Source organism: Balaenoptera musculus, chromosome 16, assembly GCF_009873245.2.
Source record: "Balaenoptera musculus isolate JJ_BM4_2016_0621 chromosome 16, mBalMus1.pri.v3, whole genome shotgun sequence".
NCBI classification, from domain to species: Eukaryota; Metazoa; Chordata; class Mammalia; order Artiodactyla; family Balaenopteridae; genus Balaenoptera; species Balaenoptera musculus.
The window spans coordinates 15,683,049-15,696,838 of record NC_045800.1 but is presented as its reverse complement, the minus strand read 5'-3'; the positions used below and the strand labels follow the sequence as shown (position 1 = coordinate 15,696,838).

Genomic DNA, 13,790 nt, shown 5'->3' with positions numbered 1-13,790 from the left:
TTAAAAAAAAAAAACACTGTGTTCATGTTATTTTTGCCCACTAATTATTTGTTTGTTTTGCCAGTTCTGAGATGGGTATTCTGACATCAACTGCTCTGCTTCATCGCATTGTTCGGCAAGTAACCTCTGACATTTTGCTTCAAGAAATGGTGTTTTTCATCCTTGGAGAACAGAGGGAACCAGAAACTCTGGCAGAAATCAGCAGACATCCTTTAAGACATAGGTTAATTGAACATTGTGATCACATATCTGACGAGGTAAGCTATGTAAGGATTTAGAATTGGACTTAGATTTTTTGACATACTGACTTTGATGTACTTGTGATGTTTTGAATATAGCCTCTTTTTTTTTTTTTAATTAATTTATTTATTTTTGGTTGGGTTGGGTCTGTTGCTGCGTGCAGGCTTTCTCTAGTTGCAGCGAATGGAGGCTACTCTTCGTTGCAGTGCGTGGGCTTCTCATTGCGGTGGCTCCTCTTGTTGCAGAGCACGGGCTCTAGGCGCGTGGGCTTCAGTAGTTGCACCACTCAGGCTCAGTAGTTGTGGTGCACAGGCTTAGTTGCTCCGCAGCATGTGGGATCTTCCCAGACCAGGGCTTGAACCCGTGTCCCCTGCGTTGGCAGGCGGATTCTTTACCACTGTGCCACCAGGGAAGTGCCCTATAGCCTCTTTTTTTATGTGGCTTTTTATTTTGAAAATTGAAAGCGTGAAGAAGAATCGTTTATTTAAACTACTTTTCAGTTACCCTTTATCATTTTTGGTTTCAGATAAGCATAATGACATTAAGAATGTTTGAACATCTTTTGCAAAAACCCAATGAGCACATTCTTTACAACTTGGTCCTAAGAAATCTTGAAGAAAGAAACTATACAGAATATAAACCTGTGTGCCCAGAAGATAAAGATGTAGTGGAGAATGGATTAATAGCAGGAGCAGTGTAAGTTTCTATCCAACTCTGTGAGTTTAGCATTCCATATAGAATCATAATTTTCTCCCCTCTTAGTTCCCTCCCTTATTCTTAAAAAAAATACCTCTAACAGTTTAAAAGTTTTTTAAAAATAAAATTTAGATGTCCTGATCTTATTGTCCCTTTAAATTACAAATGGCAGTATATAGTCATTAAACGTAACGAAATCATTATAGCCTTGAGTTTGATGTTAGTATAAAATGTTAATTTCTCTAAAAAATATAAATACATTCATTATTCCTTAATTCTTTTATTAGCAAAATTATGTAATGTTTTCTAAGAACATAGCAGGGAATCTTTTGGTTTAGAAACTATAATAAAATTTTTTTTTATACATCATTAAATTAAACTTAGAGATCTGGAAGAAGATCCTTTGTTTACTGACATTTCACCAGATAACACTTTGTCAAACCAAGAGTGGCTTAGTTCTTCACCTCCTGCTTCTCCAGACCACCCCAAAAATGATGGGAAAACTGAAGTCCATAAAATTGTAAATAGGTGAGTTGCTATATTAATTTGACTTACATCTCTTTTACTTATTTTTTTTATTATTATTTATTTATTTTCATTTATTTATTTATGGCTGTGCTGGGTCTTCGTTTCTGCGCGAGGGCTTTCTCTAGTTGCGGCAAGTGGGGGCCACTCTTCATCGCGGTGCGCGGGCCTCTCACTATCGCGGCCTCTCTTGTTGCGGAGCACAGGCTCCAGACGCGCAGGCTCAGTAATTGTGGCTCACGGGCCTAATTGCTCTGCGGCATGTGGGATCTTCCCAGACCAGGGCTTGAACCCGTGTCCCCTGCATTGGCAGGCAGACTCTCAACCACTGCGCCACCAGGAAAGCCCTACTTATTTTTATAACATGTAATAGCTCTGCTCTTTGATCATTATAGAGATATGTTATGAATTCAGTCTTCCCTTCTTTAAAGATTATGTCAGCTTTTTGAAATGCTTATGTAGCTAGTGACAGCCGAGGGGCAACGATCCGCACAAAAGAGAAAAGCTCTGGAGTAGTAGTGGTTAAATAAATCTTCAAGGTCCTCTGCTTATTTTTAATGTAAAATGTTTTAAGTAATTCCCAGTTGGAACAACATTGAGAATTTCCAGTTTGACAAATTGAACTTATTGGCCGTGTACTCACATGTGTTAAGCAGAGGGCTATTCCTTTTTTTTTTTCTTTTTTAGCGTTTTTATGTTGTTTTTTTTTAAGTGCCCTTTCCCGGCAATTTTCTTCTTTTCATTCCTTTGCAATCCTGTCGCTGATATGCCTGGTGCTGGGAGGTGACTTTAGAGAAGACTGCATGTGGTGTAAGATGCACAGTTAGGGTGCATGAAAATCGAAGGTTCAGTTACTTAAAAGCCAGGTTCCTGAGACTAACAAATTTCACGGCAGTCGATCATTGTCCTGTAATGTAAAAAGAGTCGAGTCTTCTTCTGCTTGATTCTACTTTAAGTGGAATGAGTTATTTTTAAATAAAACTTTTAAAATAATGACAGAGTATTTAATCAGTGAATTGTAGTACTGATTCAAGATTAAGTACTTAGGAATATACAATTTTACTTTTCAAGTTTCCATTTGCATTAATACTTGGCTAAACTGAAGATATTGCTAGGTATTTTAACACATATAGAGATGTTGAATTGTGAGAGTATTTGTATTATTGATTATGGCATTTTTTCATTTAAGTTTTCTCTGTCTGGTACCGGATGAAGCAAAATCATCCTACCATGTGGAGGGCACGGGATATGACACCTACCTCCGAGATGCTCATAGGCAGGTAAGAGAAGTAACTAGTTTTTGACACGCAATCTAATAAGAATGCACACACTTTGTCACATTGCCCACAGTCGTTTCTCCAAAGGTTTCCCTTTCTCTGCAAGACCTGAACTCCACTCTCACCACTTGAACTTTTTGCCAGTGACCTGACTTTGCATTTCACTAACTGTGTGTCTCTATCTCAAGATTTCTTTATGCTCCCTTCCCCACCTCCCCTCCTTTTCTTCCCTTTCTTCCTGCCCTTGAAATTATATGTCCCCCAAATCCTTTCCCCTGCTGATCTAAAACATGATTTTTAAATAATTCTACCCACCGCCCACCATTGCCCCCAGCCCACAGGCTATACCCTTTCCTCTTCACTGTTCTTACTCATCAGTAATTCACAAGTGCTGGCTCTTCATCCCCTGCCTCCCAGCTTTCCACCTTACTGAAAGTACTTTCCCAAAGGTCTCCTCTTAGTTATTAAATTAAATGGTCTTCTGTCAGTCATCTTTCCCCTCTGTAACATTTTACATTTTTACCAAATTCCAAATTTTGAAATGTCTCAAGTCAGAAAAATATACATTTAATTTTCATTTAAATCCTTTGGGTTAAAGTGTGCTCTTATTGATAATTAACTTGCATGTGCTTATAGTTAATTCATGATGCTTTAAGCCTGAATTCAAGTCCACATTACTATGTGAATAACTAGAGTAATGCAAATACATTCATGTAACAATAAAATAGAGGCAATAAAAGTAGTACCAACCTCAGTACTGATTGGATTTTTAAACTGCTTTGATTCTTTCTGTAAAGTTTCATTTCCATATTCTGATTACAGTTATGATTGTTTCAGAAATATTCGACAAGACACAAAAAGAATAGAAAAAATTTACACTTTTACTTTCTAGCTCAGAATTTCAGAAGTGTTAATATAAAAATGCTTTATTACTGGACAGGTACATGTAAAAGTATGAAATTAGAACTCTCCCTAACACCATACACAAAAATAAACTCAAAATGGATTAAAGACCTAAATGTAAGGCCAGACACTATCAAACTCTTAGAGGAAAACATAGGCAGAACACTCTATGACATAAATCACAGCAAGATCCTTTTTGACCCACCTCCTAGAGAAATGGAAATAAAAACAAAAATAAACAAATGGGACCTAATGAAACTTAAAAAGCTTTTGTACAGCAAAGGAAACCATAAACAAGACCAAAAGACAAGCCTCAGAATGGGAGAAAATATTTGCAAATGAAGCAACTGACAGAGGATTAATCTCCAAAATTTACAAGCAGCTCATGCAGCTCAATATCAAAAAAACAAACAACCCAATCCAAAAATGGGCAGAAGACCTAAATAGACATTTCTCCAAGGAAGATATACAGATTGCCAACAAACACATGAAAGAATGCTCAACATCATTAATCATTAGAGAAATACAAATCAAAACTACAATGAGATATCATCTCACACTGGTCAGAATGGCCATCATCAAAAAATCTAGAAACAATAAATGCTGGAGAGGGTGTGGAGAAAAGTGAACACTCTTGCGCTGTTGGTGGGAATGTAAATTGATACAGCCACTATGGAGAACAGTATGGAGGTTCCTTAAAAAACTAAAAATAGAACTACCATACGACCCAGCAATCCCACTACTGGACATATACCCTGAGAAAACCATAATTCAAAAAGAGTCATGTACCAAAATGTTCATTGCAGCTCTATTTACAATAGCCAGGACATGGAAGCAACCTAAGTGTCCATCAATAGATGAATGGATAAAGAAGATGTGGCACATATATACAATGGAATATTACTCAGCCATAAAAAGAAACGATATTGAGTTATTTGTAGTGAGGGGGATGGACCTAGAGTCTGTGATACAGAGTGAAGTAAGTCAGAAAGAGAAAAACAAATACCGTATGCTAACACATATATATGGAATTAAAAAAAAAAGAATGGTCATGAAGAACCTAGGGGCAAGACAGGAATAAAGATGCAGACCTACTAGAGAATGGACTTGAGGATATGGGGGGGGAAGGGTAAGCTGTGACAAAGTCAGAGAGTGGCATGGACATAATATACACTACCAAATGTAAAATAGATAGCTAGTGGGAAGCAGCCGCATAGCACAGGGAGATCAGCTCGGTGCTTTGTGACCACCTAGAGGGGTGGGATAGGGAGGGTGGGAGGGAGGGAGACGCAAGAGGGAAGAGATATAGGAACATATGTATATGTATAACTGATTCACTTTGTTATAAAGCAGAAGCTAACACACCATTGTAAAGCAATTATACTCCAATAAAGATGTTAAAAAAATGCTTTATTAAATATTGGGGTGTGGTTTTATAAAGAAAATTTTCTATTGAAAGACAAATAGTTTAAAACTCACAAGATATTGAAGAAGTTGGTTTTTTAATCATTTTAAATGTTTTTCTTTTAAAAGTTGAAGTTAGTGCTTTGTGTAAGAATATGTTTTAATCTCAGTTAATTTGTAAACTAGAGATGATAAAGTAATTTTGCTTTATTGAATAAGGACAATCTGAAAAGGGAGAAAGAATATGGAAGAAAACTATGCTCTAAATTTCTTTTGTTTAAATTCAAGTAAATTACATATCCGGGAAGACTTTAAAATTTTCTTTTTATTATAAGAGATATTCTTGTGTTTATAAAAATCCATATTGTGTATCCTGCTGATAAACTGTGTAGTGAGGACCGGTTTCCACTTATTTCCAATCTGTCACTGACCAGTGCTTTTGTAAAATATAAAAAAATGAAAAGAAAGAACACAGAATACAAGCCCTGATTATTTTATAGTTTGAACAGATGTAAAATTTACTCAGTGAAATTGCAAGAGAAGTTTCTAAACTTGCTCTCAGGTTTTGTACTCGTCTCAGTGCAGTGGTAGTGAACGGTTTTCGGACCACACTTAGAGCAGCCCTGTTTCCTCCTGACAGTCATAGCAACGTGCCTGGGTAAACACATCGTAGGAAAGTCAAGTTTGCCTTCTCAGGTGCTGTGTATCTGTTCACCTATTTTATATATTATATATATTTTAGAATAGATTTGAAAATGTGGCTAAGACTTGCTTTGCTTTTTAAATACTCGTTAAATCTGTGATGAGAATAAGTAAAAGGTTGAATTCCTCTAAAGGAAAGAGCATAAGCTCAGCAGTGAAAGGGGTACTTTGGTAAAGTTAAAATCTGCCTGCTTTCCATCAACGTGCTGGGACTGGTGGTCGTGACCTGACCTTGTGCCTCTCTCCAGTCAGCGTGTTATCCGGCTCATCCCTCTCCCCTCTTCCATGGCACCTCACACTTAGCAGACACTTAGCAGTCAAGTGGATTTCTATGCCTATTGGGGAAAGTTATTTCTATTTAATCTCCATTTGTTTGTTCAGTTCTTCTTTAATGATCCAAATACTTTCTCCCTAGTTCCGGGACTACTGTGCTATCTGCTTAAGATGGGAGTGGCCTGGGTCTCCAAAAGCATTGGAAAAGTGCAATTTAGAAGCAGCTTTCTTTGAAGGTCATTTTTTGAAAGTTTTATTTGACAGAATGGGAAGAATTCTTGATCAGGTAACAAGTTTTAAAATATTAATTTCCATATTATTTTGTTGCCATTCACCATGAGTTCTACTCACATCTTAGTTTACATCTTCAGTAAAGTAGTTTTATTGTTTTCTTTTTCCACTAGATGACTTTTTCATAAAGCTAGATTGCCAACAACTGGTGGGTTTCTGATGCATTCATTATGTTAAAGCTTTTATTTGGCCTGACAGCTGTTACAGAGTTGTATGTTTACGTCTCATTGTAGGTTATTGTCTTAATAACCTTAACACCTTTCGGCAGTGCCTAGAGCACTTTCTTCGAAAGCCTTTTAGTTAGTACAGTTAGTACAGATACAGGTAGAGTGAAACTTGTTAGGTTTAATTCAGAAGACCTTAAATGTCATTTCAAATCGAATCTTGAGAGCTCTGGTCTCGCTAAAATTAGGGAACAGTATCAGATGAACCTGCTTCTTCAGACAAAGAACTTGTGAATGATACTCATTTTCATATGGGGAGATGCAGTTTAAAAAAGGTTAATTTACTTATTCCAAGGTAGCTAAAAATCACCATCCGCCGGTATGTTGCTATGTCTCTCTCATTGATTGTCAGGAGAACTGAATTTGGGATTATATCAGTAGAATACCTCTCTCCATCTCTCCTTGACATACAAAGTGACGATAGAGCTTTGAAATGTTTTACACACTGGGATGGACACTTGAAATAAAACAATCTGGCATTAAACTTGCCTCAGCATGGAAACTGAGTTAGCCAATTTAGAATTAATTTAAAACTGTATATTGAAGTACTTGTTCATTTTAGCATTTTAGTTAAATATTTGTGTGACCATAGGGAGTTATAAAAGAAATTTACTCCACAAGCAGGCTGTCTTCAATAACCAGAAAGCCAAATAAAGAAATGATAATTAAGAAGTATTTCACTGGGGTGGACTTCAGTCAGCACTGTTTCTGATAGTAATCAATAAAGACACAAAGTCCTTTTTTTTCTTTTAACCTCCTAACAACATGTGCTGAATTTCTAGTGTTTCATTGTTTGCTGATTTGTTGGTTGGTTTTTTTTTTTTAATATATTTATTTATTTATTTTTGGCTTTGTTGGGTCTTCGTTTCTGTGCGAGGGCTTTCTCTAGTTGCGGCGAGCGGGGGCCACTCTTCATCGCGGTGCACGGGCCTCTCACTGTCGCGGCCTCTCTTGTTGCGGAGCACAGGCTCCAGACGCGCAGGCTCAGTAGTTGTGGCTCATGGGCCCAGTTGCTCCGCAGCATGTGGGATCTTCCCAGACCAGGGCTCAAACCCGTGTCCCCTGCATTGGCAGGCAGATTCTCAACCACTGCGCCACCAGGGAAGCCCTGTTGGTTGGTTTTTAATACTTAACAACCAAAGTATTTAAATCCAGCTACTGAAGGTATTATGCTGTAATACATCACGGCTGTGTAAACCTCCCAGGTAGTGGGGCTCATCAGTATATTGTGTTTTTGTGCTAGTTCTCTTGGCTTAGTTTGGATCTGATTCAGCTAACACAGAAGAGACATTAACAATCAGTATTAAGTCAGTAATCTTTAGAAATTTTGACCGAAAGCACTCACAAGGAATCTAAATTTTAAAAAGTAGTTTCTGAATTGAGTGGAAAGATCCTCTCTGAATCCTCACCACACCTGAGCATTTTCCCCGTCAGTCTGTAGAGTGCTGACAGAAAAGGATACCCTGGAGACAGAATATTCCGGAATGCTTACAGTTCTTTTCCGTTCACCAGATAGCTCTTCACAGTGCAGAAGCGATCATACACAGTGTCTCACTTACTCTTCCTGGAATCCTGAATGATAGGCAAGACAGTTCCTTGTATTATTGTATAAATGAGGAATCCTTAGTTTCAGTTCATGTGACTTAGTGAGCTGTGGAGCCTAGCCTCAACCCTTCTGTCTTTAAACGCTTGATTTTCCAAGCCTTTTTGGATAAGGACATTATAATCAGATCTCAAAGATAATCATGAGTCCTGGTGTGCCTAGCGTGCTTGGTTTAATTTCATTTTCTTTCTTTTCTAAATGTTTTTGCTGAAGGTGATGTTTGCTTGTATTTTCTTAGTACATTTATACCCCTAATAGGGTCAGGGTAACCAGGCTGGGATTAAACATTACTATGGATAATTAATAAAGTAGCTAATTTCTGCATGTATAATTGAGAAGTTATGGCATCAGGTATTCATGACACTATTGTGTTGTCACAATGTTAATTTTTGAAAAATATAGTGTGTTTAGTATTGTTTTTAACCGTTGTGATTTTAAAAAGATACTAAAAACGAAAGTCCATAGCAGAATGTAAAGAATACCAGGAAAAATATAGGGAAGCCCAAGTTCTTGTCCCTGCTCTGACGGTGAAAAATCTGAATTTGGGCAACGAAACTTAGCTGTTTGTCACATTTTCTTATTGTTAAAGTGAAGTTGATATTACTTGATTTGCTTGTAAGAATTATATGAAAAAAAGCAATTTAAAATACTTTAAAAAATATAAAATCTTGTTAAATGCAGGTGTTATAAGAAATTTCAGAGACTATCAAGTTGTTGAGATTTTTAAAAATTTGACTTATTTCTTATTATTTTGACCATCTACATACTTGGCCTTTAATAAAAGGGTTGCGACTGAGTTTGCACATGACATCAGTATGCTTTTTTTTTGGCTGCATTGGGTCTTCATTGCTGCGCGTGGGCTTTCTCTAGTTGTGGCGAGCGGGGGCTTCTCTTGTTGCGGAACACAGGCTCTAGGCACACAGCCTCAGTAGTTGTGGCGCACGGGCTTAGTTGCTCCACGGCATGTGGGATCTTCCCGGACCAGGGCTCGAACCCGTGTCCCCTGCGTTGGCAGGCGGATTCTTAACGACTGTGCCACCAGGGAAGTCTGGCATCAATATGCTTTTAAGTCAAAGTTTATTATTCCAAAATTCAGACCTTGTATTTAGGGTGAGCTCAATCAAAAATGGGCCAAGTGCACCTAACGTGTCAGAAAAATCTGGTTAACTTTTATTTCAGGTGAATACTGTATAAAGTACAAATGGGAGGGATTCAAAATAATAGATACAAACAGTTGCTGTTAACCACCCTCTAAAAGGCCAGCTTGTTTTAAAGTTACTGCTTTAAAGTAGAAGAAAGAGACCAGTGAAGTAGAGACCAGTTCAGAGTATGGTGGAACAGTTTCTAACTAGCTGAAATTTATCTTCATTTTCACAGCATAAAAATATAATCTGGGACTTCCCTGGTGGTCCAGTGGTTAAGACTTTGCCTTCCAGCTCAGGGGGTGCTGGTTTGATCCCTGGTCGGGGAGCTAAGATCCCACATGCCTCTGCGCCAAAAAAACAAAACATAAAACAGAAGCAATATTGTAACAAATTCAATAAAGACTTTAAAAAAATTTTTTTTAATATAATCTGAGTCAGCCTTAAGTTTCTTAAACAACCAAAGATATAGATTCTTGTTCAAAAAAAGCTTAAAACCAGACTAACACCATATAGAGAAAATACAGAGTTTAAGTGGCAATATATAGTTGTTTGAAGCCAAATTTTCTCAATTTATTTAAGTACCTGTAAATGGCAGAATTTAGTGACCTAAAACTCTGAACCACCTGAAATGAAGTCATGTACAATACTGTACTTAAGTTGTATTTTAAATGATTTTGTCCACATTTTACCAAATGCATTCTTCTTAAAGATTTTTTTAAATGTTTCCTTTGTGCCTAAAATACAATTTAATGTGAATTCATTGTTTGTTTTGAACTGAGTCTTGGAGAAGGCTATTCTGTTGCAAATATTACCTAGTAGGAAAAGATGCCCTTCAAACTATCTTTTAATGGGAATCATATCTCCTTTCATTTATCTTGCTTAAGGCTAGATTTTGAATAAGAGTGACTTAGGGGTAGTTTTTCTTCTTTCAGAAAATCTGTGTTCATGTATCTAGTAGTAAGCAAAAAAGACTAAAATTGGACTTTAGCACAGGCCTTGAGTTTTTGTTCAAATAACAGTATCTTTGATATCTTCTGGCACATGCTCAAGCATTTGCTGTCCTTTAAATGTCAAATATTCACTTCTGGATTGGTATTCATTATGATCAAGGGCTTAAAAGCTGCTCAGTGAATGAGGGTAAAAGATTCAGATTCCGTTGTTAATATCAACTTGGTCCTGAATCACTTTTCCCTTGCTCCTGCTGCAGCATCTGTTTCTCACTCATCCGGTCACCTAGGTTCTTTCCAACCTTCTCACTGAAGTCAGTTTTGTTTCAGCCACTCAGTTGCCTTTGGCTGCTTAGAAGAAGAAAACTGGAAGGGATGAGAGATTTCTGTTGAAAGTTCTAGGCACAATAATAGCAACTCATTTTGTACATTATGCATTTCGCTTGGATTTTGACACATACTCTGTAAAGCACCTCCAAGCTGCTTCCTACGAAGAATAAACAGATTAAATATAAAAAAAACAGAATTCAAGTAAAATTGTGATACTACATACAAAAAAGTATATGAGGAACTACACACAGATGTACACAGACATTGTTTTGGAAGAGTTAATGCTCTTGCACAGTAAAGGAGGTGATCCCTGTCTTTAATCATGATTTTGAATCTTCTCGTTCACTTTTGAGGCATATGGTAGTTATTTCTACCCCCAAGTATTTTCATTCTGTTGACAAGGTTCTGTGATGTATATGACTTTGTTGTATACATGCTTTTGGTAATTGGCAGTAGTTGAATAATTTAAGAGATGAGGATTATCATTTCTAAAATTAGACTACTATAAAAGATTTTAATACCTTCCCTTCTATCTTTGGTCTTATATTTAATGTTTTCTATTGTTTGTAATTAATATTACATATGACTCTTTGTTGGGTTTTGATGACCTCTTGAACTATTTTACTACATAAAACAACCTGCATAAAACAGAGACATTCTGACTTTGTTATATATTAATTTTTTTCTATATGTTTATGTGCATACCTTTTATTTTAAGTTTTAGGACTGTGATATATGCACTTTGACTAAGGTGGTCCGAGCTAGAGCTAATTTAGTTATAGATATTTTCATTGTAGAAGAGCATGTAGCGGGAGGAAAGAGATGGTAGATTTTCCTTTTTCTTAAGAAGACAAATGGAAATGGTAAATTAAGTTGTCAGGTATATACATTATACATAATGTCAAATATCTTTTTGGTTTTTCCCTCTCCGTAGCCATATGATGTCAATTTACAAGTAACATCAGTGTTATCTAGACTTTCTCTCTTCCCTCATCCACACATACACGAGTACCTTTTGGACCCTTATGTGAACCTTGCTTCTGGCTGTAGATCTCTCTTCTCTGTAATCGTCAGGGTGAGTTATCAGTTTTGTTATGTTCTCTAGGATTGATAAACCCGACCAATTAACATCTTAATATCATTGTGTGTAATTAGTGTCACATAACAAAAAATATTATATATTTACTGTTTAGAAATAATTATTTTACTACAGAATGTGGAGAATAAAGATTCATTCTTTTAAGTGGTATATATAACTTCTGTATTTTAAGGGATAGCTATGAGTCCTTTGTCAAAGATTGTTATGTGAATAGTGAAAAGTGACAGTCTTCATTTAGTAATAGGAAATGGAGTATTTTTTTATCCTGAAAATCCCCATGGAGGTGTTTAGGAACTGAGCTCCTTTTGTGCCTGTGACACAGGTTGTTGGAGACCTCATGGTTCGAATCCAGCGTATTCAAGATTTTACTCCCAAGCTTCTATTAGTCAGAAAGCGATTACTTGGTCTGGAACCTGAAGGCCCTATGTAAGTCAGCATTTTACATGTTGTTTATCTAAAACTTTTGCCAAAACTTGATGATCTGCTAATACCACCCTGCATCGATTGATTGATTGCCTGCTTTCCCTTCCCAGTATCGAGCACATCACGTTGCTGGAGGGTGTGATTGTGCTGGAAGAGTTCTGTAAGGAGCTGGCGGCCATCGCCTTTGTGAAATACCATGCTGCCTCCACACCATAAACAGCATCTTGCAAGTAACCAAGGGAACAGAACTGTTGTATGCATTTCATCAAAAAAGCCTCAGTTCCACCCAGCCACGAGAGGATAAAAAGCCTTTTTAAATGAAGCATTGCTGTAAACTGGACAGAACCATTCAGAACCCACTGAGTGGACACTCAGTACAATGTTGTGTGATGTTGACTTTATCATAATGGTTCTAGATATAAAGTTGCACATCCTTGAGTCCAGGATACAATCAAAGGAACTTCAGGAAATAAGCATTTCTAATGCCTGTGTGAAAAGCTGCAAAATTTCTGATGTCATGACTTTGATGATATTTCTGTTAATTTAATATCCTTTTAGGTAGCAAGGCATTTTGACATTCTCTGGGACTCAAGTGCTTATATTCTTTTGGATTAATAAGTAGCAGGAAAAAAAACACCTAATTTTATAACTTTTTAAGGTCAGAATTCTTATCAAACAAAATATTGAAAAAAACTGTAAGTGAGAAAAAAAGTTCAATTTAGGAACCATCAAATGAATTAATAATAGAAGATAAAAATGTGTAGAGCACCATTAACTTTCTTCAGCTTTTCTAAGAATAACAATTTAATATGATAAAGAAATTCTTGATTAATATATATATTTTTTAAAGAAACCTTCTTTTACTCTCTTGTGCACATAGCCACGTTAGTGATTGATTTTCATGTATGGGTCCCAGTTTATTTAAACTTTGTCATTTTTGCAACAATGTTGAATTTGTGCTCACTGTTGGTAGTGTTTACTAAAATAGTATTTTTTAAGCTAATTAACATGTATTGGGTTGAGACCCTTTTTTTTCTATCTCTCCCTCCCTCTCTGAAAATTGCTTTATAATTTGATTTTCTTATTGAAATGCATGGTAGCGTGTAGGTGGCAGCAATCAAAATGCCAATGGCCTCCTGAATGTTTACATTTTTTTTTTTCCATTTTGTTCAGTCTTTTGTTTTAAATCGTTCTAAAGAGATTTTAAAACAAACCAGCAAGTCTGACCTGTTTACATATGAAAGAACTTGGGTAAATTGGTATATGTGTGAATGGGTATGTGTGTAGGAACGTGTGGTGTGGGTAGTTGGCAAAGCTGCGCTGTGCACAGCATGCTGGTACTTGATTTACAAAATGGCGTTTGCTAATCCACTTTCTATCCTTCCTTTAAGTGATACTTATCACTCAAATATTGCTTTTAAGCTTCCTTGGGTTTTTGTTTTATTTTTTCAGTTGAAATGTTAAGCAGCAGCACTTTCCTCTTTACCTTTTCATTTACTGATATTTGGGGGAGCAGACTAGGCAAACCTTCCAGCCTGAAAGGAACTGTAGCTGCCCGTTCTAAGAAGTTGTTTTGTGTAGCATGTTTGTATCTATACATGGTGTAGCGTGTGTATAGAAGCCTGTTTTACACCTACTGCTAATTTTGTTGTATTCGTTTTCTGATTTATTTTATAGTTAGTTTTTGCTATTTATTAACAACAAAATG

General features: G+C 36.6%; 1 protein-coding gene across 1 annotated transcript in view; it reads left to right on the top strand.

Moving 5' to 3' along the window:
• Nucleotides 1–12,706, top strand: part of FAM160B1 (family with sequence similarity 160 member B1) — a 34,638-nt gene extending 21,932 nt beyond the window's left edge. The window contains exons 10-17 of the mRNA XM_036828839.1: nucleotides 65–257; nucleotides 767–936; nucleotides 1,321–1,464; nucleotides 2,651–2,741; nucleotides 6,163–6,306; nucleotides 11,495–11,635; nucleotides 11,982–12,085; nucleotides 12,193–12,706. Of these exons, the coding sequence (XP_036684734.1) occupies nucleotides 65–257; nucleotides 767–936; nucleotides 1,321–1,464; nucleotides 2,651–2,741; nucleotides 6,163–6,306; nucleotides 11,495–11,635; nucleotides 11,982–12,085; nucleotides 12,193–12,298 (1,093 nt within the window). The 3' untranslated portion in view covers nucleotides 12,299–12,706. The remainder of the gene's footprint in view (nucleotides 1–64; nucleotides 258–766; nucleotides 937–1,320; nucleotides 1,465–2,650; nucleotides 2,742–6,162; nucleotides 6,307–11,494; nucleotides 11,636–11,981; nucleotides 12,086–12,192) is intronic.
• The last annotated feature ends 1,084 nt before the right edge of the window (nucleotides 12,707–13,790 follow it).